Here is a 27,862-nt window from a genome sequence, read left to right as displayed (position 1 = left end):
AAAAGACCCACTGTGTTACAGGTTTTATTCACTATGAGGTTGTGAGGGTGTGGAAGCTCTCTTCTAGGCATGGAGAAGCTTGTCATAGCCAAGCTTTTAATACTCATTATCAATTTAGGAGCCGTTCTACTACCATCTCTTGCATGTTCCTACTGCACATACCCAACTCCTCTCACGATCCCTTCAAAGTTGCGACCCAAATTGCTTCCCAAACACCCTCCAAAGGTTAAACCCTTCCCACCACCAAAACCAACCAAGTCTACACCACTTCATGCCAAGCCACCCCATGTCAAGCCCCCACCTCATGTCAAACCACCCCATGTCAAGCCTCCACCTCATGTCAAACCACCCCATGTCAAGCCCCCTCATGTCAAACCACCCCATGTCAAGCCCCCTCATTTCAAGCCTCCACCTCATGTCAAACCACCACCTCATGTCAAACCACCCCATGTCAAGCCCCCTCATGTCAAACCACCCCATGTCAAGCCCCCTCATGTCAAGCCTCCGCCTCATGTCAAACCACCCCATGCCAAGCCCCCTCATGTAAAGCCACCTCCCCCTCCAAAGGTGGTTCCTAAGCCGCCTCCGCCTCATGTCAAACCACCCCATGCCAAGCCCCCTCATACCAAGCCCCCTCATGTCAAGCCACCTCCCCCTCCAAAGGTGGTTCCTAAGCCGCCTCCACCCCCAGTGTTGGTCTGTCCTCCTCTTCCTCCTCCTCCTCCTCCTCCTCCTCCTCCAATTGTCAAGCCAAGCCCACCTCCCCCTCCAAAGGTTGTCCCTAAGCCTCCACCTCCACCTCCTCCAATGGTGGTGCCTTCACCTCCCATTGTCAAGCCACGCCCACCTCCCCCTCCAAAGGTTGTCTCTAAGCCTCCACCTCCACTAGTGGTCCCACCTCCGCCTCCTCCAATGGTGGTACCTTCACCTCCCATTGTCAAGCCAAACCCACCTCCCCCTCCAAAGGTTGTCCCTAAGCCTCCACCTCCACCTCCTCCGATGGTGGTGCCTTCACCTCCCATTGTCAAGCCAAGCCCACCTCCCCCTCCAAAGGTTGTCTCTAAGCCCCCACCTCCACCTCCTCCAATGGTGGTACCTTCACCTCCCATTGTCAAGCCAAGCCCACCTCCCCCTCCAAAGGTTGTCCCTAAGCCTCCACCTCCACTAGTGGTCCCACCTCCTCCAATGGTGGTGCCTTCACCTCCCATTGTCAAGCCAAGCCCACCTCCCCCTCCAAAGGTTGTCTCTAAGCCTCCACCTCCACTAGTGGTCCCACCTCCACCTCCTCCAATGGTGGTACCTTTACCTCCCATTGTCAAGCCAAGCCCACCTCCCCCTCCAAAGGTTGTCCCTAAGCCTCCACCTCCACTAGTGGTCCCACCTCCACCTCCTCCAATGGTGGTGCCTTCACCTCCCATTGTCAAGCCAAGCCCACCTCCCCCTCCAAAGGTTGTCTCTAAGCCTCCACCTCCACTAGTGGTCCCACCTCCGCCTCCTCCAATGGTGGTACCTTCACCTCCCATTGTCAAGCCAAACCCACCTCCCCCTCCAAAGGTTGTCCCTAAGCCTCCACCTCCACTAGTGGTCCCACCTCCACCTCCTCCAATGGTGGTGCCTTCACCTCCCATTGTCAAGCCAAGCCCACCTCCCCCTCCAAAGGTTGTCCCTAAGTCTCCTCCACCCCCGCCATTAGTGGTCCTACCTCCCCCTCCTCCAATGGTGGTGCCTTCACCTCCAATTGTCAAGCCAAGCCCACCTCCTCCAATGGTGGTACCTTCACCTCCCATTGTCAAGCCAAGCCCACCTCCCCCTCCAAAGGTTGTCCCTAAGCCCCCACCTCCACCTCCTCCAATGGTGGTGCCTTCCCCTCCCATTGTCAAGCCATGCCCATCTCCCCCTCCAAAGGTTGTCCCTAAGCCTCCACCTCCACTAGTGGTCCCACCTCCACCTCCTCCAATGGTGGTACCTTCACCTCCCATTGTCAAGCCAAGCCCACCTCCCCCTCCAAAGGTTGTCCCTAAGCCTCCACCTCCACTAGTGGTCCCACCTCCACCTCCTCCAATGGTGGTGCCTTCACCTCCCATTGTCAAGCCAAGCCCACCTCCCCCTCCAAAGGTTGTCCCTAAGCCTCCACCTCCACTAGTGGTCCCACCTCCTCCAATGGTGGTACCTTCACCTCCCATTGTCAAGCCAAGCCCACCTCCCCCTCCAAAGGTTGTCCCTAAGCCTCCACCTCCACTAGTGGTCCCACCTCCACCTCCTCCAATGGTGGTGCCTTCACCTCCCATTGTCAAGCCAAGCCCACCTCCCCCTCCAAAGGTTGTCTCTAAGCCTCCACCTCCACTAGTGGTCCCACCTCCACCTCCTCCAATGGTGGTACCTTCACCTCCCATTGTCAAGCCAAGCCCACCTCCCCCTCCAAAGGTTGTCCCTAAGCCTCCACCTCCACTAGTGGTCCCACCTCCACCTCCTCCAATGGCGGTGCCTTCACCTCCCATTGTCAAGCCAAGCCCACCTCCCCCTCCAAAGGTTGTCCCTAAGCCTCCACCTCCACTAGTGGTCCCACCTCCACCTCCTCCAATGGTGGTGCCTTCACCTCCCATTGTCAAGCCAAGCCCACCTCCCCCTCCAAAGGTTGTCCCTAGGTCTCCTCCACCCCCGCCATTAGTGGTCCTACCTCCCCCTCCTCCAATGGTGGTGCCTTCACCTCCAATTGTCAAGCCAAGCCCACCTCCTCCTCCAAATGTTGTCCCTAGGTCTCCTCCACCTCCTCCCATGGTGGTACCTTCACCTCCAATTGTCAAGACAAGCCCACCTCCCCCGCCAAATGTTGTCCCTAGGTCTCCTCCACCCCCGCTAATGTTCCCACCTCCACCTCCTCCAATGGTGGTGCCTTCACCTCCCATTGTCAAGCCAAGCCCACCTCCCCCTCCTCTAATGGTGGTGCCATCACCTCCCATTGTCAAGCCAAGCCCACCACCCCCTCCAAAGGTTGTACCTAGGTCTCCTACTCCCCCGCCATTAGTGGTCCTACCTCCCCCTCCTCCAATGGTGGTGCCTTCACCTCCAATTGTCAAGCCAAGCCCACCTCCCCCTCCAAATGTTGTCCCTAGGTCTCCTCCACCCCGCTAATGTTCCCACCTCCAACTCCTCCTATGGTGGTGCCTTCACCTCCAATTGTGAAGCCATGCCCACCTCCCCCTCCAAATGTTGTCCCTAGGTCTCCTCCACCCCCGCTAATGTTTCCACCTCCACCTCCTCCAATTGTGGTGCCTTCACCTCCCATTGTCAAGCCAAGCCCACCTCCCCCTCCTCTAATGGTGGTGCCGTCACCTCCCATTGTCAAGCCATGCCCACCTCCCCCTCCAAAGGTTATCCCTAAGCCTCCTCCACCCCCGCTACTTTTCCCACCTCCACCCCCTCTAATGGTGGTGCCTTCTCGTCCAATTGTCAATCCGTGCCCCCCTCCTCCCCACCCCCACTAGTAGTCCCACCTCCACCTCCTCCAATGGTGGTGCCTTCACCTCCAATTGTTAAGCCAAGCGCACCTCCCCCTCCAGAGGTTGTCCCTAAGTCTCCTCCACCCTTGCTAGTGTTCCCAGCTCCACCTCCTCCAATGGTGGTGCCCTGAGTCTCCTCTACCCCTGCTAGTGTTCCCACCTCCACCTCCTCCAATGGTGGTGCCTTCTCCTCCCATTGTCAAGCCAAGCCCATCTCCCCCTCCAAAGGTGGTCCCTAAGTCTCCTCCTCCCTCACTAATGTTCCCACCTCCACCTCCTCCAATGGTGGAGCCTTTACCTCCCATTGTCAAACCAAGCACACCTCCCCCTCCAAAGGTTGTCCCTAGGTCTCCTCCACCCCCGCCATTAGTGGTCCTACCTCCACCTCCTCCAATGGTGGTGCCTTCACCTTCAATTGTCAAGCCAAGCCCCTGTACCACTCCCAAGATTGTCCCTAACCCTCCTTCACTCCCACTGGTGGTCCCACTTCCACCTCCTCCAAAGATAGTGCCTTCACCTCCCATTGTCAAGCCAAACCCACCTCCCTCTCCAAAGGTTGTGCCAATAGTTAGCAAAACACCGTTTTAAACGAAAAAAAATATGTTTTAATAGTTTGCCGTTTAAAACTTTAATAGTAATAAAAAACTCCTTTTAAAACTTTTTTTGAGAAAAAAAACTAAATACATTTAAAAAGCGTTTCAAACTTATTTTTGGTGAGTATTAAACACGTTTTTGTCCAACTTGTCCCACTATACTTTGTAAATTACAAAATTTTAAATGCATTTTTTCTGTTACGTTTTTTTGTCTACGTTTTTTGAACCAATACCGTATTTTAACATCCCATTTTTGTTGCTGAATCAGGTTTTGCTAAGTATGGTTCTTCCTAATCCTGCTCCACCCCATTAGTAATCCCACCTTCACCACCTCCTCCAATGGTGGTGTCTTCATCTCCTACTATCAAACCATGCCCACCTCCACCTCCAAAGGTGGTTCCAATCCCTCCACCAGCACAACAGACATGCCCCATTGACGCTCTCAAGTTGGGATCTTGTGAGGACTTGCTTGGAAGCCTAGTGGACATTGGAATAGGCGGTGCCAAACCATTTGCTTCTCATCCACTGTGGCAAGACCCCGCCTCCAGGATACCATTGTCCTGCCTAAGCTAAAGCTACTACTCTCTTTTCTTTTTTGACATTTTCACATAGACAGCCATGGATCATCCTACTAATGGTAGGTTGTTTGAGAAGATTTGGAGTTTATGTGTAGAAATGCAGTTTCTTTTGTTCTGCAATACTTCTATAAATGATTACGATTAAAGATCTATATATGCTTCAGTAGGATTGTTGGAAAGTAGATAGATATTGAGAGAGAGAGAGAGAGAGAGAGAGAGAGAGAGAGAGAGAGAGAGATGATGATGATGTATTTAATGGAATAAATCTTTATGCTGAACCTGTTGGTGTTCCTAAACCTAAAGCCTTAAATATGGGACATGCACCAAAGATCCAGACAGTTCATCGTGGAGACCTTGTTGTAGATGCGATATACACCTAGGATTACACTGATTGGAATATGGAAAATCCCAACCAACCTGTGTGTAGGACTTCTGTGATGATCTACTTAAATTTTAAGCATGGAACTAATAAATAAAACAAAAGAACAATGAAATAATAAGATAGGGTTATTAAAACTATACTATTTAATAGGGATTTGCTAGCGTCCATCGCAGAAGGCATTTAACATGATCTGTTGCATCTAACAGCAGCGACCTTGTGAATGAAGACAAAACCTGCTGAAAAGTGAGCCTGTGTGGCTGTTGTCAGATGCAACAAAGCATCCGTGAAATGCCTTCTGCGATGTACGCTAGCAAATCCGTATTAAATATTATTAAATCGCAGAAGACAAAACCGCACTTTTCAAACCTCTCAAATCTCTCTTTGACCAGCCCTCTCTACCCTTCTCTCACCTTGGCCGGGTAAACGAATGATCCATGAATTTTGCCACACATGCCAATGGCATGTGGTGGGGCCCTGCTACTCTATGGTGAACTAACATGATTTCTCCTTCTATCTTAAGCCCTTCCATGTCCTCAATTTTTCTTGTTCTTAATAAAATAATAGTATGTCATGTAAGCTTTAACAGAGGAAATTCTCATGCAAATATCAATAATGCATGAAAGTGAGCGTATGCATATGTACATTGGGAAATGATATATCCTCCCCCCCTTTATATTTTGGACAGCCCCAATCTAGCGTAAAAGAGTAGATACTGGGGGTTTTCCCAATTAATAGAAAGGGCTAATATATCATTTCCCCTTTTTTTTCGTTGTAGTGAGTGAATGAGATAGACTACAGGTCTGAAGTAAGAAAATTTAGGGCTCAGTGAGACCCACAAGTACTCGGGAGAAAGAGAACAAGTGCATCAACTGGGATTTGCTAGGCAATTTCGCAGAAAGCCATTTTGGGGCTGACTTTTGCACGAGAGAACAGCCAACTCACATGAACTAAATGAATAAGACAAAATCTGCTAAAAGGTGAGCCACCCCGAAATGGCTTTATGCGAAATTGCCTATCAAACTCGAATCAACTACTAGTAAAAGTAAAAGATATAGATGCCCTCTCTCTCTCTCTCTCTCTCTCTCTCTCTCTCTCTCTCTCAGTGCTGGAATCGGAATCGACATCTTACTCTGATTCCGGCATTTGGTTTAAAAAATGAACGGAATCAAGGGGACTAAAACGACACAAGAGTAATTATATTAAAGGTGAAAAAAACTGGAATCTACTTCCCATCTCAAGTGGAGGTACCTTTTAGTAGTGACCCATAACAAGTCATTTTCTGTCATTTTATACGCAATACAACCAAACCCACAAGATCTGCCATCATTTCGGGTAAAGCCTTCATTTCCCTTATGGAAATTGTGTGTCAAATCAACTACATAAAATTTAAGCCCATTGATGATAAAAAGCCAATTTCTTCATCTCTAACACGAATAAGTCTTTAGATAAAATTTCACAAAGGAAGATGATACCCACATAAAATTGATAATACCGCGTTATTAAAAACTTTACTATTTTTTAAACTTGGAATTTATTAGGAACCCAAGACGGCACCTTAAATTTTATCGATAAAAAAGAAAAAAAAAATACTTACAAGAGGAGGACATATAACCTTGCCTCTAATCCATCAAGATACAAGAAGAGGACAGATAAAACTCTTTTACAACAAAAAAAAAATGAAAAGAAAAAGCATACAACATTTATTTAGTGAGAATATAAGGAATACATAATTGGTCGCATCTAACAACTCCTCCAAATTTTTGAGGAGTGTAGCCCAATCCTAGTAAACCATATTAGCGTTGGTATCACAAGCATGATTGTCCAAGCTGTCCGCAACAAGATTACCTTTCTTGAAAATGTGTGTAATAACAAAATCTAAAGCAGAAAGAATAGTTCTTATTTCTTTTAGAATATAGTGAATGCACGAATCGGCATGCTATTCCGATTTCTCTTGATTTCAACTTGTCATTAAAAAATGAATGAAATTAAATATCGAAAGGGCGAAAATGACACCAAGGCGAAAAAATTTCAAAATGAAACTTTTCTTAAATTTCTTTCAGATTAATCGATCAAAATGAATGCTGATTCCGATTGAAATGAAAATTTTAAATTAAATATTTCTTAAATTCATCGATCGAAATGAATTCTTCTTAAATTACCTTTAAATTAAGTTTTTTATTTTAATTTTTTTTTTCTATCCCGTTTCCAGGATAATCAAAATAAGAATCAGAATAGAATGCCGATTCTGATTTCCTATTCCTGAAACCAAATGCAGCCTAATGTGAATACAATTTTCCTTCACCAAACCTTCTTTGAAAAAAGTTGGGCAGTGGTAAATCAACCCCCATATAGGGGACAGGGGAGAGAGAGAGATGGGGGTTGATTTATCACTGCCCAAAAAGTTTTCAATCTTAAACTGATACTAAAGAAGAAAATGATGACAAAGGGGTGGGGCATTTGCTAATAAACAAACATCTAGATACCCTTTTTGATATTCACACTCCTCGGGAACATGTGCACACACGGGCCTATGAAATAAACGCACATCCGTGACTATATATAATCTAGAATCAAACACGGCATAATTCTTGGATTGAGATGGAAGACACAGTAGTTGGTGCGCAGATGACGGCTGAGATTGAGCTGATCATCTCATTTGACGGTCAGGATAACAGGATAATAATGCGAGGACTGATCAAGTAGACATATCTTGTGGGGTTGTTTTATGAATAGTGGTAAACGCGTTTTAAGAGTTAGGTTTTTTTTGGCAGCATGGTCACGGGGTTGAATCCACTTAAGTTAAAACGAGAAATTAAGGGGTCAATTGCCCCATGGATTGAAACTTTATCCTATAAAGAAATACAACTAAGTTTATCTTCTTAGAAGAGAGATTAAAAAGGACAAAACCCTATCCACATATGCTGTTATTCCTAAGCCTTAAATCAATGAAAGCTGACGAGAACTTAAATTAGCAAAAGAATAAAAAATATGGGTGCGGTGAGATGGTGATGATATTCAAACCTTAATTCAAGTCTATAAAAGACCCGTATGTATTACATCTATATTCACTAATAGGTAGTGAGTGTGGAGCATGGGGAAGCTTGCTATAGCCAAGCTTTTGATGCTCATTATCAATCTAGGAGCTGTTCTACTACCATCTCTTGCATGTTTCTACTGCCCACACCCAACTCCTACTTACCATCCAAAGTGGCCACCCAAATTACCTCCTAAACATCCCATTCCACGACCAAAACTACCTCCTCATGCCAAGCCTCCACCTCATGTCCAACCACCCCATGTCAAGCCCCCTCATGTCAAACCATGCCCACCTCCCCATCGAAAGGGGGTAACTAAGCCACCGCCTCCGCCTCCAAAGGTGGTGCGTAAGCCTCCTCCTCCTCCCCCTCCCCGTCCAAAGGTGGTGCCTAAGCCTCCTCCTCCTCCTCCCCCTCCCCGTCCAAAGGTGGTGCCTAAGCCTCCTCCTCCTCCTCCCCCTCCCCGTCCAAAGGTGGTGCCTAAGCCTCCTCCACCCCCAGTGGTGGTTCCACCTCCTCCTCCACCCACAGCGGTGGTCCCACCTCCTCCTCCAATGGTGGTGCCTTCACCTCCCATTGTTAAGCCATGCCCACCTTCCCCTCCAAAGGTGGTGCCTAAGCCTCCTCCACCCCCAGTTGTGGTCCCACCTCCTCCTCCAATAGTGGTGCCTTCACCTCCCATTGTTAAGCCATGCCCACCTTCCCCTCCAAAGGTGGTTCCTAAGCATCCTCCACCCCCAGTTGTGGTCCCACCTCCTCCTCCAATGGTGGTGCCTTCACCTCCCATTGTTAAGCCATGCCCACCTTCCCCTCCAAAGGTGGTGCCTAAGCATCCTCCACCCCCAGTTGTGGTCCCACCTCCTCCTCCAATGGTGGTGCCTTCACCTCCCATTGTTAAGCCATGCCCGCCTCCCCCTCCAAAGGTGGTGCCTAAGCATCCTCCACCCCCAGTTGTGGTCCCACCTCCTCCTCCAATGGTGGTGCCTTCACCTCCCATTGTTAAGCCATGCTCGCCTCCCCCTCCAAAGGTGGTGCCTAAGCATCCTCCACCCCCAGTTGTGGTCCCACCTCCTCCTCCAATGGTGGTGCCTTCACCTCCCATTGTTAAGCCATGCCCGCCTCCCCCTCCAAAGGTGGTGCCTAAGCATCCTCCACCCCCAGTTGTGGTCCCACCTCCTCCTCCAATGGTGGTGCCTTCACCTCCCATTGTTAAGCCATGCCCGCCTCCCCCTCCCATTGTTAAGCCATGCCCGCCTCCCCCTCCACCCCCAATAGTGGTCCCCCCTCCCCCTCCCCCGGTGGTGGTCCCACCTCCACCTCCAATTGTCAAACCCTGCCAACCTCCACCTCCTCCCCCAGCGGTGGTCTCACCTCCCCCTCCTCCTCCTCCTCCAGAGGTGGTCCCACCTCCCCCAGAGGTGGTCCCACCTCCACCACCTCCCCCAGAAGTGGTCCCACCTCCCCCTCCTCCTCCTCCTCCAGAGGTGGTCCCACCTCCACCACCTCCCCCAGAAGTGGTCCCACCTCCCCCTCCTCCTCCCCCAGTGGTGGTATAGGCAGTAGTGCCAAAACCATTTTGCTGCCCACTTCTTCAAGGACTTGTTGACCAAGATGCTGCACTATGTCTCTGTACGACCATCAAGCTTAAGTTTCTACACATTCATCTCATCCTACCCATTGCTCTTGAGCTTCTCATCGACTGCGGCAAGGCCCCGCCTCCGGGATACCAGTGTCCTACCTATAGCTAAGCTAAAGCTACTACTCTACTCTTTGCAACATTTTTCTCAGATAGTTTTATAAGCAGTTTCAGAAGTCTGGAGAGCCATGGACCATCATCCCATTAATAGTAGGTATGTATGAGAAGATTTGAAATTATATGTGTAGAAATGAATGTTTTTTTTTTCTTTTTCTTTTTTGCTTTTTTTTATGCCTACACTCCTCTATAAAGGTCTGTGATATAAAGTTCTATGCTTCAGTAGCGATTGTTCGAAAGTACCTAGATATTTGGAAGGTACATAGGGTGTGATTGGATTGTTAGAATCAGGCGCTGGAATTGGGATATGATTCCAATTTGCACGATTCCGGCATTTGGCTCAATAAAAGAATGGAATCAAGGGGGCAGAATTGATGATACCGAGGGGAATTAGGCAGAAATGCCAGAATCTGTTTCCCGCCCCAACAGGTGGTATTCTGATTCCTCCCAAATCAGAATATGGAATTTTTATTATAAGTTTTTTGAATTAAATTTTTGTTTTATTTTTTATTTTTTGTCTCATTCTGTTTAAGGGAGGATCAGAATAAGAATCAGAATATGATGTTGATTCAGATTTCCTTATTCCAGCAATCCAACGCACCTTATGGTGAATTTGTTGGTGTCCCTAAATCTAAACCCTTAAATGTGGGACATGTACCAAAGATCCAGACCGTTCGTCAAGCGAAATATTTGATTTTGGTAGGCTATTGGATGATTGTTTGGCATGTTACCAGAACCGTGTAAGTCACCCAAATCATCATACCCATCAAAAAAATGAAGGTCCACTAAGGAACACATGATGAACAAATCCATCCTTTCACATCTCGATAAAAAATGCCTGATTTCCCAATAAAAGTTAAACTACAAAATAATTTCCAATAGACAGCAGATTTTTATCCCTACATTGTCTCGTATTGGGTATTGGCAACTAACAAGAAAGCTTTATATAAGAATAGAGCTTTATATAAGAACTAGTTGCAAACCCGTGCGTTGCACGGGAACGGGAATAACAAACAAATAAGCATTCATAAAGAAAATTAAGCCACTGAACCAACCCACGTGTGATTAAAGCTTCTATGACATGCATACCTAGAAAATAAAGCCATTGAACAAATCTTGTTTAATTAGATTCCAATAAAATCCATGAATAATTTGGAGAGTTTTTATACATCAAAGAATATTTGTTTGTTCGACCCCAAATGTCACGAATACCACCATAAATAGGGCTTTTTAAAATTGCAGGATAGAGAAGGGGCTGACACGTGGCACCACCACATCTTATAGGATTCCGTTTAACATATATACTAGTTGCAGACCCGTGCGATGCACGGGCGAGGAACAAAATATGCTTTAAAACAGTTTTAAAATCAAAGATTTATTCTTAAAAAAATCCATGAGGTAAAATTAAAGCATTTTTCTAACAATTTTTTAGAAGAGTAAGGAAAAAACTTCTAAAACGGGATCTCGTGGTGGGAGGTAGAGTCCTTTTACCATTCAAAAAAAATGTAGAGGTCTTTTGCAAAAGGGATAGGAACAGATTTTTTTTTGTGGAAATTTGATCAAACCCGTAGTGTAGAAAGAGAAATTGAAAAGGCGTAAAAAATCTTCTGCAATATTATTATTTTTCATTAACAAAAAGTCACAACTAATAAAAACCCCGAAAGAAACTAACAACATAATTTGAGTAGCTGGCTTGCATTATATACAGCAAAGAGAGTTGTAATATTAGATTGATATTTGAACACAACAATATTCAACTTCTCCACGAAAGAAATGATATTATAGATGGTATATACAGAGTTTGAAGAGACGATTCATATTAGACTGATCTATGAACACAACAGTATTAGATTGATCTTTGAATACAACAATATTGAACTTGTCCAAGCAAGAAATGGCATTACAAATGGTTTAGATAGTGCTTGGAGAGATGCAATGCCTCTTTTCTGTCGATTCTAATTCCCATTGATCATTTTGATCCTATAGGGGAAAAAATCTGTCGCCCTTTTTTCACTAATGGGAAGGATTTCTTGCCTTTTATTCTTCCCTATCTTTAGCGTTAAAAGAGGCATTAAAGGAGGCTAATTGTGAAACAAAGTTGAAAAGAATTGTGTGACCCTAACCATTTCTCATTTACATGCGTTAAGCTCTGTTTGGATGCCATTAATTCATTGGGAGATCTATATCCCAGCGGTCAAAGAGGAGATTAAAGGGGAGATCTAAAGCAGATCAGTCAACGGGGAGATTAAGGGTGGAAGAAAGAAACATTGTTTGGTTTGTCTTGCAAATATTGGGGGGGTTTGGGATAAGGGCAAAAAGATCTCCCCAAGATCTTCTCCACAAATTTCTTTGATTTGAAGAAATTTAGAGAGAAGATCTAGAGCCCGTCGCCCGACAGTGCTAGTGGTCAAAGACCTTAAAAGGCAACCAAACAATCCCAAGAAGATCTCAAGAAGATGTTCTCCCCTCAATCTCCTTAAAAATAGCCAACCAAACATCGAAAAGGCAATGGGCATTTATGGAAGGATGAGGTCTTTTGGAATTCCAACTTAGAGAGAGACCCAGAGAGTAAATTTCTAATTAAGTGCCGTAATAAATGAAAAAAAAAAAGACTGGATGCGGGTTATAGCAGAATCCTATCCTATCCTATCCTATATATATATATATATATATATATATATATATATATATATATATATATATATGATAGGATAGGTAAGAGGATGTTGTATTATGAAATAAGTTACTATCTCTGCATTCTCGATCATTACCTCCAACGATCATCAGCAGAAGGTGAGTAACCATGAGATTATGGCCGTTTCTTTTTGGGATTTTGAGTCCAAAACTATTTCTTCGCAAAATTCAGCGTTTGGTTCGCAGTTGTAAGATCAAATTTGGACCCAAATCGATTCTACATCCCAAAGTTGTTATTTGAGTCCAAGATCGATTTGATGGTGCAAACCAAAGAGGCAGTTTTGGACCCAAAATCAATTCTCAAAATCCAAAACAAAAAGGCCTCTAGGTCGAATAATTTCCAGGGCTTAATCATATTGACTTTCTTTTCCATCCATTTAGAATTGTATTGGAGTTGTTTCCCAAGAAAAAAAATTGTAGGATTTTACAAGCTGCTGTCTCTGTGTTTTCTCCTCAAAAGGGATTTCTTTGTGTGTTTTCTTGCACGGGGGAGTCTCCTTTTTATGCAACATCCAAAATTTTGAAAAGCTCATGTGTTGTCATTATGCCTCTTTCCAAGAGTGACATCTCAGGCCCCACAAGCTTTATTACCTCGTATGCTTTTCATCCTAGGCCGGGTCCACGTAAAACAATCCCCTGCGCCAAGTCATCAGCTGACACGGCAGAACATCGATACCAACACGAGGGCAAATAACATCGATACCGATGTAATATGAATTTGATAATTTGAAGACGAAGGTTTATATTATGCCCATTCTCCGTGAGTATCTGATCGGAGGGCAGATGGGCACACAATTCTACATATTCGAGTATGACGGCAGGACTGAAGTACCCTAGGAGACAATAATTGGGAAGTTACTCATCCCACAAAGATATATTTGAAACAACATTAAATCAGTAATGGTGTCACTAAACTAATTTTTCTTCTCAAGGAAAAATCAGCAACTTCAAAAAGACAAAACAAAATAGGTAAAAAAAACCCTAAAATGATTTTCAAGAACATACAGCAAAATCCTCTCTCTCTCTCTCTCTCTCTCCACACGGTCCATCACGCACTGCTTTGTACAGCTCTCTCAAAGCTCTCTTCCGCAGCAGCCAAGCGTTTGGCAAGTACATGGTCAGGATGTGATAACTTCAACTGGCTGTAGAAACACAGAAAAGAAGCCACACATAAGTAAAAGTTTTCTAGGATAAATAAAGAAATTAGAAATAGATCTTGAGCATGTTACCATGGTACTGTTAATCATTCAACACAAGAAAATAGAAAATATAATTCCCTAAAGAAAGCTAGTGACAAGTTTTGTTACTAAGCACAACTGGATACAGCTTAAGACAGGAGTCATCATTTCAAAAGACATAAGCATGGATCCAACCAAAGGTGCCAATACCAAACATATGGGTATTTGAGGAAATTACCACTGCTGGATATTGTAAATAAGTAGATGAGTATCCAATTCTGTAGTTGGGATTTTATTGTATAAAACAGAGTTTTTTTTAAGAGGGGAATTGTATTGCAAATAAAGCCGGTACATGAGGATGACTCTCCCAAAAACAGAAAACACGAAAAAACAAGAGCAAACCAAAGTAGACAAAGAGAATTATCTACACAATAGGAAAGACATCGCTAATGATAAGCTCGCTACTGACAACTCCTTGTTTAGCCAAACTGTTTGCTTCCTAATTGGCCGATCTTCAACAATGATGTAGATGTGGACTGATTTGCTAGCATAGATCAGCGCTCTGTTTGGTTGCCGGAATTTTTTTGGTTCTTGGGACTTTTGTGGAATAAAAACCTTCCTGGGAGATTGGTGGGAAAAATAGTGACTAATTCCCACGGACCTACAGTTGCCACTTTGGCCCATGCAATGACTACTTTTGAATCCCCTGCAGATATAAATCAACCTTTAAAAGTCTCTCTGAAAATGCGAAGAATAGTGACTAATTCTCTAGCCTCCGCCTTGTTAGAGTCCGCTATTCCATATGGGCCCGAATAGCACTTGAGAACAAGTCCCTGCCAGTCTCAATCCCTAAAGATACCCCTAATGCCGCCTCCAGGACCGGGATTTGCTTTAGAGCTGCCATCAAAAGTAACTTTTATTATCTGATGAGGGGGCAGACACCGTTTTGGAGAGAATTTAACTTTCGTTTTTTTTCTCCTAAATGGTAGCTTTCCAATTCTTGAAGGCAACAGTAGAAGGAAAAGCCCCAATTGGCATTCTTTCATTTGTCCATACAGCTAAGACCAGTTTGATTTCCGATATGATCCTGCCAGGAGATTTACTTTTCTATTGAAGATGTTATTGTTTCATTCCATCTAAATATGCTAGAAAACTGAGAATGGAACAAGTTGCCACAATTGTTTTTAAGCCCAAACAAAAATGTTAAGCTACCAATTCCAAACCTCCATATCTATTTTCCCAGTAGTGCTGTGTTCCTTGTCTTGAGGTTACCATATCCGAGTTCTCTATTCTTTGGCTTGCAAATCGTTTTGCAGTCCATGAGATGCTTAAGCCTTTTGTTCTCCTCTTTTTCCTCCGATAGAAAATCCCTTATAAGTTTCTCCAGCTTCTTTACCTTTGAAGGTATCTGATATAGACATAATATATCTGAAAGTTTTATAGGACTGTCTTTATAAGTGATTTTTCCTCTAAGGGATAGGAAGCCCTTTTTCCGAGAAGCGGGTTTATTTCTCTAATCTTTCAATTATCGGATCCCATAAGTATCGGGCCAGAATTTCAATCCCCGAGGCAAGTCCCAAATATTTGATAAAGAGATTCTCTTGAGCCAATCCTAGGATCCAGGCCAAGAAGTATAATTCCTGACAGTCAACGTTGGCCCCAACAACACAGATTTTTCCAAAGTATATCCATATGCCCGATATTACTTCCAAACATCTAAAAAAAAGTTCGATACTACACATCTCCTCTTGTTGAGCATCTAAGAATACAAGAATATCATCAGCAAATAGCAGATGAGACAAACCAAGATTTGTCTAACTTTACCCTTCCTAAAAACTCTCCCTACCACCATAACGAATAGGTAAGAAGAAATTGGATTCCCTTGGCACAAACCCCTAGCGCTTGCAATAAAACCAATAGGTGAAGCGTTTGCAACAAAAAAAATTATTTCGAAAATCAAAAATTTCATTGATACTATGAAGATTACATTGGGGACCAGGGGTCCCTACTTGCATTACATAAAATCAATTAAGAGAGGCCAGGAACATAGTCCTAGGCCAGTAAAAACCAAAACAAGTGATCTTGTAGGTCAACCGCTACAATGAGGTCCACACTTCCATCCGTTGTCACCATGCCAAATAACTATTTCACTTTCCTTTCGAAGTCTTCATCTACTACCGCAGCCTAGAGTGCCTTCACCAGTCTCCCTTCCTTTCCTTTACACTGCCCAATGTTCTCAATTGAATCGAATTCAACAAAAAGTGCCATATTTGTGGTGCCATATTTGTGGGGCCCATCAAGTCATATGTGTGACCTGCCACGTCAGACAGACTTCTCCACCACTTTCTAACTGGCGAATTCGATTTTCAAAAGTTCAGCTCAAAGGCCTGAAGCTATTGTGCTCCCCTAACCGTGCACAACAGCCAACCAATCGAATATGATCTTCGCAGGCCTCCACCTTGCGCCACCGCCCGTTCTGAGGGATCCCCGTTAAACCACCAAGCCAAAAACCCTAGTCTAACCCTAGAGACCACCATTGTTCACCCTAACTTCTTCCTCCTCACTTCTACCAGAACCTAAAACCCTAACCCTACCCTTCCTTCTACCTAACTCTAGAGACCACCATTGTTCATCCTAACATTCTTCCACTTCACTTCCACCAAACCCTAGATCCCTAACCCTACCCTACCTTCCACCTAACCCTATTCTTACCTCCTTCCTGAACCACTACCTCTCTAGCCACCGCCTGTCACCATTCCAGCTAACTACCTGCAACCCAAAACAACTATCCTAACCTAACACCCCAGCCCTTCTAGCCTCAACCTTGCACCTCGATCAAACCCATCTTTTACGTCTCAAATTTCAAATGTCAACCCTAACGCTATCTCCGGCTACCCATCGCCTCCGCCACTCAACACGGTCCCCAGATCCGGCGACCCATGGCTTCCCACAGCCCTTTGCCGATCATCCGCCTCACCATTTCCAACATCCCACGTGCCTTCTATGTTTTACGAGGGAGAGGAGGGTTTGGAATAACCGGACATCTCAGTACCATCGTCCGCATCCTCCATCATACTTTTTCTCCACACACCCCCCCCCCCCCCATCACCTCCACGTCCAACCTCTTCCTTTTTTCCCCCCAAATCCGGCCACCCTTTTTTATATTCCTGCCACGTCAACCACTTCCGATACACCAGCCCACTTTCTCCATCCACCCTACCAGTTCCGATTCTTTCCCCATTAAATCTGGCCCACTCGGACCCAGATCCGGCCATTCCGCACCTCCCGTCACCATTGCTGCATCCCTGCGAGATTTGCCAAACTTCGAGCATCATCCGGCCACCAACACCTCCCTTGCCCATCAAAGGAGAGAAAGGGAGAGATCAGAAAGTAGAAGAGATAGATCTAAGAGAAAGAGAGACAAAAAAGATAGAAAGAGGGGGGGGGGGGGACAGAAAAAGCAGAAAGAGAGATCAAAGATAGATCAGAAAAATGAAAGAAAATAGATAGGGGGAGAAAGAGAGAGATCAAGAAAGGAGAGAAGGAAGAGAGAGAGAGAGAGACCAGCGAGAGAGAGGGGAAAAACACTAAAAAGGAGAGAGAGAGAGAGAGAGAGAGAGAGAGAGAGAGAGAGAGAGATGAAATTGCCTCCCTCCCTAGGGTTTCCATCGACCAAGGGAGGGGGGAGAAGAAATCGCCCTTTTTTTCTCTCCTCGTGCCCTGAGCGTTTGCAACAATTGAGAAGGTAGCCGTTCATAAGCTCACCTTAATCCCATGCCATCTTTGCATGAAAATCCATTTTTTCCTAAACAACATCAACAAATTCTGATTCCACGTTATCATATGCCTTTTCCATATCAATTCTATATATTAATATTATCCCTAGTTTCCTTGAGTCCAAGAGTATGTTGGCAATCAGCACTCCATCTACGATTTGTCTAACTTTCACAAAGGCTTGATAAGGGGAAATGACATCACTCATCATCTCCTTAAGTTGGTTCACCAGAACTTCAGAAATAACTTTGAATAGGCTACTAATTGGGCGGAGGTCTTTTATTTTTTAATGAACCTTCTTGGTTTGGAATCAAGGAGAGAGGTCAGTGACAATGCAAGCAGGTTATGATTGTTACTTGGACTCATGAAAAAAGCAGCCACATACCTAAGGCAGCCCACAAAAAAACAATAATGCTTATCATTTTCTCCACAATTAGAATTATTACTGATATGTCCACATCAGTCATAAAATATGGAAATTATCAGTTATACCGTCAATTTCGTTTCTCATGATTATACACCCAGCTAAGTCACAAATATCTTTCTCAAGAATTTCTCGGCAAGGGAAAATCTAGAGATATATTAAAAAGTTTTGGGTTTATATCAGGATAAAACGATAAAAATAAAATTATTTAAAAATATATAAAAATAAATCACTTAAGAAAAAATATAAAATAAAAAAATATCTTAAAATACAGTTTTTTTTTTAAGATGCACTATATTTTTAAAATTCTCGGGATTGTTTTGGGATTTTGTCGTTTTGTCAAAATGTCGCAATAAAATCGCAATATTTTGAAAAAGTCAGAGATACTTGACATAGATACCCAGTTAAAGGGAGAATTAAGACGTCCCTTAAGATGATCATGAGCTAATCGCACTGCCACATGCATGATTGCAATGCAGATAACGGAACAATCCAACAAAGAATTGGAAAGGAAGACAAAAGTTCAGCACAACTTCGTGGATGGATTATTGCCAGAGTTCATGGAGATAGCCTAACAGCCAAGTGCAGAGTTTATCGAACAGCAATGTTAAAAGCAATATCTCTAGATGGTAGTCACACAAATTGGAGAAGATAGTCACTTTCTTTAGCATGATCATTTACCTCAGGTAACGAGATGACGATTTACCAAGGTGAAGACTGCATACAAATAGGTTGGCTAGAGTTTCTGCATCCTTTGCATCCTGAAGCAATCAAAAATCAGATTTCCCTTCAGTTTAACAGACCAAAAATAATTCATAATCTCTGTTGTTCAACATAAATACTATAAAGGAGCCACTTCAATAAAGTGTTATCTAGAGTTCCACAAAAGCTAATTTCATTATTGTTAAAAACTTGCCTTGTTCAGTGATTCGAGCAACAGTGATTCAGCTTCATCGAAGTGTCCCATGCACATACAGCAGACGGCCTTTCCATTCAGGATCATCCCTGTCGGCTGATACTTCTCAGAGAAATCTTGGAAGATAAGATATGCTTCCTGTATCTTTGAACCACCCTGACATCATAGAACAATATGGGAAAGTGGTTAAATTGTACATTTTTTCTCACCTTAATATAAGATGGAGAGAACAGGCTTACCATGGCCAAATTTACCCATGCATTTGCAAGTTGGGTGAGCGTGTGGTCTTCATCTATCTGTTGCATGGCCTTTAGCTGTTTCTCTGCATAATCCATTCGGTGCATTTTAATGTATATTTGAACATTCAATGCATGTCTGCAAGCAGAAGTAGCTTGTGTTAGATTTGACAAAGAGGCATAATCACTTATAATTTCATGTAGTTGTTTACAATGCCAAACACCAAGATTGTGCTTTGGGTTCCATTCCGGTGGCAGATATACGCTTGATTTGTGTATCTTGAGAAGCTCCACTCTTAAACTAATCGCTGCTAGGCAGTTTTACTCCCACAATCAGTCATAGATTCTAAAACAAGGTGGTGGATGGATTGTCTAGTGATGCGAGCCATTATGCATTAGTCGCACTTTACATTAGTAATCTTTTTTCTTTTTTTTTGAAACGATCATATCTTATTCATAGCGAGAAAACACAGTACACGTATAGAGAACACTTTACCTTGGTAATCTTGAACATTTTATCTTTTTCCGTTGCTTTTTTTGTTTAGTGGGCTATCTCAGCACTATTTTTCTGTACTTTCTAATATCATTTCATTATCCTTCAGAAAATAAACAAATTATTGATGGGATTTGTATGGTGATGTGCCCCTCACATTATGAAAGTGAAGGTCGTGTCTTTGAAAATCACTCTGTATGCATATATCAACATACTTTCATTTTACACCTCACATTATGAACTTCAAAGTGAAGGTAGTATCTTTGAAAATTCACTTCTAATGCATATATCAATATACTTTAATTAGTAAAATGGAGGAGGCTATACCAATAACAATGGTACATGAAGAAATTAAATAAAGGTGGACTTAGTTGTCAATTCCATTCCGACGCTCCTCTCGTTCCAGGGTTAGATTATGAAAAAGATGCTACAAGATTTGGATTTTTTTTACTTCGCTTCATTTTTTTTTTTGCACAAATGAAAAATATATAGACAAGAAACGGTGGTGTAGAATGCAATGGAAAGGCAGATGTAGAGAAACTTGAACGAAAACTTGGTGAGAAATTGATGTGTTCAACACCCGATTTGGTGTTTTAGAAACTTCTAAAATATCAAGTGTAAGCAAATAAGGGTTATTGATGTGTGTTAAGTTTAGCCCTCCCATTCAATTGGGAAGGATAAATGGACATCAAAATACCCTCAACAAAATTAAAACAATCATATTTTGGAGAAAAATGCTTTTTTTTTCCTAGAATGTTTGCTCTATTCCAACCGGAATGAGACACGACCAATGTTACCTGGAAGGCAGTTTGTTCTGGTATGCAGTATGGAAACATGCATGGGGTACAATGTACGTGGTACAATCTGGGTATGACACTATGACATACATATTTATTCAAAAGAAAGTTCTAGTTTCAAATCAAAAACATTTATCGTAGATCACTATCAACTGCTGCTCTAATATAAAGTAGGTTTTTTTTTTTTTTTTTTTTATTGTTATGATTTTATTTTTTTTTGGGTGGTGGTGGTGGTGGGTGGGTGGGTAGTGTGTGTTGGGGGGATTGAACCTCCGACCTCTAGGTTGGAGAACAAAGCCTTGACAATTCTAATGACAGAAAGAAGAATGATAAGGAGGAGAGAGAGAGAGAGAGAGAGAGAGGGGAGGGGGGGGGGGGGGGGGGGGGAGGGAGAGAGGGAGGGAGGAGACAAGCTTTTGGGAAACGTAAAAATTCGGGTTGTAGTAACCAACCCTTGTCAATTATATCATAAAATAACTGAAAATTGTAAAATACACCCAACGTAGAGCTGTCACACATAAGGCATAAAAAATAACTCTAAAAATGACTAAAGAGCACTTTAAAAAATATTTTCTTTTAAGTTCCATAGGTGTTCTTAGAAGTACTAGTGGGCTTTCTTATGTTTTAGGGATAATTTATAGGTTTACTCAACGTTGTCAAAATCGTACGATTCTCGATTCGAATCGTACTATTCAAATCGAATCATACACCTCACGATTTAAATCGTTAGCTTGAATCGTTTTTAGATTGAATCGTACGATTCGATCGTGACTCGTACGATGCAAGTGAATCGTCCGATTCAATCCAGAATCTGTTTTTTTAAATAAAGTGGGCCCCACAACTTATGTAAAAGGGTTTTTACGACTTTATCTTCCCATTCTCTCGACTTCTCATGTTTACGACGCCTTTAGGGTTACAAAAGCACCCAAAAAGCCCAAACCCACTTCGATCTTAGGGTTCCAATCTCCTCCTCCATTCGTTCAAGGCAAGAAGGAGAAGAAAGAGTGGAATACGAGACGAGGAAGAAAAGGAAAAGAGGAAAGCTCCCAAACCCACTTTGGTTTTAGGTAGGTTTTTGTTTTCTATTTTTTTTTCTCCTCCTACCTTCTCCATCACTCGGGCTCTGTTTGTTTTCGATTTTGAGAACTGATTTAGTCTAAAACTAATTATTAGGCTCTGTTTGTTTTGGATTTTGAGAACTGATTCAACTCCAATCAGTTCTTAAAATCCAAAACAGATAGGGCTGACCCTTTGCTCTGTTTGTTTTCGATCTTGAGAACTGATTTGGAGTCCAAAACTGATTAGCTCTGTTTGTTTTGGATTCTGAAAACTGATTCGACTCAAATCAGTTCTTAAAATCGAAAACAGATAGGGTCAACCCTTTTCTCTGTTTGTTTTAGATTTTGAGAACTGATTTAGAGTACAAAACTGATTAGGCTCTGTTTGTGTTGGCTTTTGAGAACCGATTGAGTCTGAAACTGATTAGGCTCTGTTTGTGTTGGCTTTTGAGAACCGATTGAGTCTGAAACTGATTAGGCTCTGTTTGTGTTGGCTTTTGAGAACCGATTGAGTCTGAAACTGATTAGGCTCTGTTTCTTTTGGCTTTTGAGAACCGATTGGACTCCAATCAGTTCTTAAAATCCAAAACAAATAGTATTGACCCCTTTTAGGCTCTGTTTGTTCTCGATTTTGAGAAGTGATTTAGAGTCCAAAACTGATTAAAAGGCTCTGTTTTTTTTTGGATTTTGAGAACTGATTTCGAGTGCAAAACTGATTATTAGACCCAAATTTACGTTTAATTGTGGGTCAAATAATCTGTTAATGTTATGTACTCACAATCTGTTCTCACAATCCAAAACAAACAGAGCCTTTAATCAATAGTAGAAGTCCCGATTTTAATCTAAAACAAACTAGGGTGTGCCGTGTGCCCTATTATGTTTGTTTGAACTGAGTTATGAATGGTTAATTAATTTTAGTTATGAGTTATGACAATCGGTTAAGTGGTTATCAAGCATTTCTGTTATTTATTTTAATCGTTTTGAATGGAAAATTGATAATTACTCTTTTTATTTTTATTTGTAATTTTTCCTATTTTTTATTAATTTTTTCTGATTTTTATATATAAATCTGAAAAAATCTTACGATTTACGATTCGATTTACAATTTGACCCCTCTTACGATTTAAGATACGATTCCGATTTTCAGAACATTGGGTTTACTTTAGCCATAAGAGTTATTTTAAGGACCTCCTATACAATTCGCTTGATCATTTGAACAAAAAAAGAACTCATGGGGTTCATATAAGGGTTTTAAAGAAAACACATCTATTGAAAGGCACATGGATAAGAGGAGGTAAAGTTGCCCGAACACAAGTGGGGTTTTCTGGGTTTCTAAAAGTTGAGGGTCTTAGGGTTTCCTCATATGTTAGATTGGTCATGATAGTCTATGATGAAGGGCTGAGATCAAGTTTGGGTTAAATTAGAGTATTATGAGTAAGGGAAGCTTTATAAGACTCTTTTGCATCGGATGTAAAGTTTTTTGACATGGAATGAGAACTCTAGGTTAGATTGGTCTTAACAGTCTATGATGAAGAGCTGAGATAAAGTTCGGACATGGAATGAGAACTCTATGTTAGATTGCAACCACATGGAATGAGAACTCTATGTTAGATTGCAACGGCAGGCAACAGGAAAGATTTCTCTAGCACATGAATATCAAGAAATTCCTGAAACATTAAGCACAAATTTAAACTTTGTTTTGAGCAAATAAAAAGCATGTTAAGCAGTAAAACGAAAATGGAAATTGTTGCAAGTATCATGTTCCAGCAGAAGAGAGACTATTTGAAACTGCTTATAACACCAAATGAGTGACAAAAAAGAAAGAGGTAGAAATCCTGCAGTGACAAGCAGCGGATAAATGATGTCCTCATGTTGATGTTAACACGTTCAGGATCTGTCGAATGTTTATTAGCAAGAGAGACGCCACTTCTAGATATTCAAACCATATATGCACCATCTTGTTATGTGAGAAAAATTGTGTATCAAATGATAGAAGAAATTGTAAGCGTGTTTAAAGACAGAAACAGGAAAAGGCAAAATAGAACTAACAGCTCCATGGTCCCTCCAGAGTTGGTATGTTTCAGAGCCTCATTGTAATCCTGCTCATACATGTATATGATCCCTGCAATCAGTCGTAGAACGGGATTGTTTCCTATAGCAGCATCACTTAACCACTCTTGAAGACTTGAAATAGTACTTTCCTGTATGGAAAAAAACAAGTGGACAAATTCTCATGACCCTCGAAACATGATAAAATCATTACCAAGAAAAGGATAAATGAAAATCCAATATATTAGCCTATAACTATCATAATATAAACAAATTGAACAGGTTTGCAGCCATTAAAGAAATCAGTGTTGGAGATCATTGTTTCCATTTGACACAACTCACAACAAATGTTTATGTTTCAAAATTTATTTATGTTTGCCACAACTCACAACAAATGTTTACAGTTTAAAAAGCGACACTTGGTCATCCGAAAGAAGCAATACCTTTTGAAATGAAATAACTAAAACTGAAGTGTAATTCCTATCGAACGCCTCTAAGTCAGAATCCAAGCTAAAGAAGTGGTGATTGCTCCCTTCGTTTGTTTGTTGAATGATCATTTATCAAGAAAATCAGAAGAAGAAATGCAGTAAAAGAAAGTAAGTTCCAAAGCAAACCCTGAGCGGCAAGTAAAAAACTGCAGACTAAGCACCAAGGGTGATTTATTAGAGAACTAAATCAGACTCGACATTCGCAAGTTTATCAGCATAATCACTAGGTTCCAGAAGATGAACAAAATTCAACTCTAATTCAGGTCCATATCAACTTCTACAGTTCGAGATTCCAGGTTGAAACAACTAATGACACAGATCTATACATGTTCAATTCATTTATCACAATTAAAACCAAATTCTCTGGATCTTACAAAAGCATTGTATAAACCAAACAATTGAGAAACAAACAGACCTTGTTTTAAAATAACTAATGACACAAATCTATACATGTCCGGTTCATTTATCACGATTAAAACCAAAATTCTCTGGATCTTACAAAAGCATTGCATAAACCGAACAATCAAGGAACAAACAGACCTTGTCTTAAAATAACTAATGACACAAATCTATACATGTCCGATTCATTTATCACAATTAAGACCAAAATCACTGGATCTTACAAAAGCAATTCATAAATCAAACAATGGAGGAAAAAACAGACCTTGTTTTGAAATAACTAATGACACAATCACAATTAAGACCAAAATCTCAGGATCTTACAAAAGCATTGCATAAATCAAACAATCGAGGAACACATAATTCAACTCTAACTCAGATCCATATCAATTTCTACAGTTCAAGATTCCAGGTCGAAATAACTAATGACAGAGATCTAAACATGACCAATTCATTTATCACAATTAAAACCTAAATCTCTGGATCTTACAAAAGCATTGCATAAATCGAACAATCAAGGAACACAAAATTCGACTCTAAATAACTAGTAACACAAATCTATACTTTTCCGATTCATTTATCACAGTTAAAAAACAAAATCTCTGAATCTTACAAAAACATACAAAAAAATTATAACAATTAAGACGAAAATCTCTGGATCTTGCAAAAGCAGTGCATAAATCGAACAATCAAGGAACAAAAAGACAAAATCTCTGGATCTTACAAAAGCATACAAAATTTTTTATCACAATTAAAACCTAAATCTCCGGATCTTACAAAAGCACTACATAAATCGAACAATCGAAGGACAAACAGACCTTGTTTTCGGGGCTTGAGAGATACATGGCGAGCAATTTAACAGCCTGGAGAGCAGTCGGTGCGGACGGATCGATCTCGTTGATGACAAGCTGAAGAGGAAGGGGAAATCAGAACCCTAGATCTGAGTTTTTTATGTTGGAAAAAAAACGAAGGAATGGAAGAAAAACCTGATAGCTTCCTAGGGCGATGTAGGATCTATGAACGAGAGAGTCTCTCTCGATGGAGTCTTCTTGAGAGAGATTGGGAACATCACTGTTGTTAATGGCAGCCTGGTAGGCTCCTAGGTAGAAATTGTTACGGAGACTGAAGAGAAGATCTGGAGAAGACATCTTGATCTGAAATAATTCTCTGATTGCAGAATGGAGATCGGAATGAGAGAGAGGGAGTTTATGTGATTAAAATAAGAGGTGCCTTCTATATTACGCAGGATGCGCAATTCGCACGATAAGCTATATATTTTTTTCAATACAATCAAAATAGTCTACTGATATTCGCACTTACAAGTTTTAATAATTGCACTAACTCACCTTGACTTTTTTTACCTTTTTTTCTCTTTTGTTTGACATAGGGTGTCCCCACCCCAAACCAATTTTTAGCGTGGGACTATTCCCTAAAAATGCACACAATCACCCATTAAACCACGTGCATCGGGGGATTCCAACTCTCATCAGTCATCACTGGGAGCATAGTGCTTGACTGCTTGGTAGGGTTGCAACTTGGGTCGGGTTTTACCCGGCCCGCATCAACCCGGCCCGAAAAAAGCATGGGTCGGGTTCAAAGTGTCCGGGTAAGTAGTTGGGCCGGGCTTAATATTCCAAAGCCCGAGTGATTTTCAGGTCGGGCCGATTTTTGTAGTTATAACAACGAAAAAGAGAAACCACAATCGTAAGTTCCTAACCCTAGCCCCTCTTTGCCTTCGTCTCCCCTCTCTCATCTCACCAACGACAGGAAATGAACCGCCTCCGGCTTAAACTAAGGTATCTCTCTCTCTCTCTCTCTCTCTCTCTCTCTCTCTCTCTCTCTCTCTCTCTCTCTCTGAGAAAGAAAAATCTGCAATTTATTATGCTCTGTTCTCTTACGCTGGTTTCCGCAGAAACTAGCCTTATTTTCCAGGGAAACTAAAAATTAACATGTTCTTTTGACTTTCCTCAGAAACTTTTTTTCAAACGTGGAAAATAAAATTAATTACGTGGAAAATGAGTTCCCTCGACTTTTCTTCTCTTTAGTTTCCGATATAAACTATCGGAAACCCTAGCTTTCCCTTCCCTTTCCGCGAGAAGAAGAAGAAGCTGTTTCAATCGTCGCCTCTATCGTCTCTCCACATCTTCCATTTGGTTCAGCCATTCCCAAACCAAGTATTCTCTCTCTCTCTCTCTCTCTCTCTCTCTCTCTCTCTCTCTCTCCACATCTTCCATTTGATTCAGCCTTCGTTGATGGCAGCAACCTCGCCCAGAGACAGGCATTTCATTTGCAGAGAGGTTGGAGATAAGAACATGTGAGAAGGGACTCCTAATGGCAGAAATAGGTTGTTTTTGTAGGTGTTAATGGAGAAGATTAGATGATCTGTCAATGGAGTAAATGAGGTTTTTCTCAAACATGAAAGGCAAAGACATTAAATGGGTTTAAGGGTTTTGAAGCTTGGTTTTCTTCTTTTTTTACAGACATTAAATGCGTTTAATGGGTTTAGGGTCGGTAGAAATAGGGGTTTCTAATGAGTTAAGGGTTTTCTAGTGATGATATTAATGGTAGCTGACGTTTTTAGGGTTTTCTAAGGATAAAGATGAGTTTCCTCTCCCTCTCTCTCTCTCTCTCTTTCATTTTTTTCCTTTTTTTTTATTGCTACATCCAAGTTCTTGATGTTGATATGGGTTTTGTTTCATAATTACTGCCATTTTTTTCCCTTTGCATTTTACAACTATTTCTAATTTTATAGATTGGTTAGAATGAAACCCAAATTTCTATTTCATTTTCACCCATTTTTACTTTACCACAAGTGTTTCCTCTTTATCCCTTTGATAATCTTTGATTCAAGGTAATAAAACTAGGGTTGCTATGAATTGTCATGTTATGAAATCAGTTTTAATAGGCTTCACGAGTTGGAGATAGGTGAATGATACGGAAAAAAGACTTGAGTACATAGGGTATTACAGAGTGTTATGGCATTTATTTTCTTTATGTTATAGCACTCTTCTGTCGTGTACTCTGTGTTTTTGCTGTGTTAAACCACATAATTGTTAACTCATGATTCATGTTTTAATTGGGTTTTGACTGTTCACGTTTTAATTGTTATTGTTAACTCATGATTTGTTTTTGAGTACTATCCACTTGTTGTTAGATGGACGATAGGAGACTTAGAACCAAGGATGGTCGCCCCACAAAGAGGGCAAAGTTGATTGTGAGTGCTGTTGCGACAATAGTGAGCGCAGCAACCACTGCACTCGTATTCTTCCAACAGTATTACGACGAATACCTACGAAGAGCTCCATACGAAAACAACTACTTCACAGATCGGAAATTTATTACGTGTGCCGTGACGTCAGGCGAACATTGCAAGCACTTACTTAGGATGAACGCCAGGTGCTTCGGACGATTTGTTCGACTGCTTAGAAGCACCGTCGAACTTAAAGATACAATACATTTGTAACATTGAAGAGCAGGTTGCAATGTTCTTACATATTGTATCTCACAATCAACGG

General features: G+C 41.9%; 2 protein-coding genes and 1 pseudogene across 2 annotated transcripts; 2 read left to right on the top strand and 1 right to left on the bottom strand.

The window, feature by feature from the left end:
- Positions 1 to 69: 69 nt before the first annotated feature.
- On the top strand, positions 70 to 4,776 carry LOC143892101 (uncharacterized). The gene is made up of 4 exons (XM_077396567.1): positions 70 to 567; positions 751 to 1,935; positions 2,128 to 2,254; positions 4,449 to 4,776. Exons 1-4 carry the CDS (start codon positions 70 to 72, stop codon positions 4,664 to 4,666), a joined length of 2,028 nt encoding a protein of 675 aa, XP_077252682.1. The 3' UTR covers positions 4,667 to 4,776.
- Positions 4,777 to 8,134: 3,358 nt separating this feature from the next.
- On the top strand, positions 8,135 to 9,994 carry LOC143892605 (uncharacterized; annotated as a pseudogene).
- A 3,380-nt stretch (positions 9,995 to 13,374) lies between these two features.
- Positions 13,375 to 25,596, bottom strand: LOC143892603 (coatomer subunit epsilon-1-like). Its single transcript, XM_077397333.1, has 7 exons — positions 25,334 to 25,596; positions 25,166 to 25,255; positions 23,461 to 23,612; positions 19,067 to 19,202; positions 18,828 to 18,983; positions 18,593 to 18,672; positions 13,375 to 13,677 (listed from the first exon to the last, which is right to left on the bottom strand). Exons 1-7 carry the CDS (start codon positions 25,493 to 25,495, stop codon positions 13,584 to 13,586), a joined length of 870 nt encoding a protein of 289 aa, XP_077253448.1. The 5' UTR covers positions 25,496 to 25,596; the 3' UTR covers positions 13,375 to 13,583.
- Between the last annotated feature and the right edge of the window lie 2,266 nt (positions 25,597 to 27,862).

The sequence above is a fragment of the Tasmannia lanceolata genome, unplaced genomic scaffold, assembly GCF_043159265.1.
Source record: "Tasmannia lanceolata isolate RefF3 unplaced genomic scaffold, GAP_Taslan_0.1 ptg000015l, whole genome shotgun sequence".
In the NCBI taxonomy this organism is placed as follows: Eukaryota; Viridiplantae; Streptophyta; class Magnoliopsida; order Canellales; family Winteraceae; genus Tasmannia; species Tasmannia lanceolata.
Note: the sequence above shows the minus strand (reverse complement) of the source record. Positions and strands in the feature narration are given on the sequence as shown.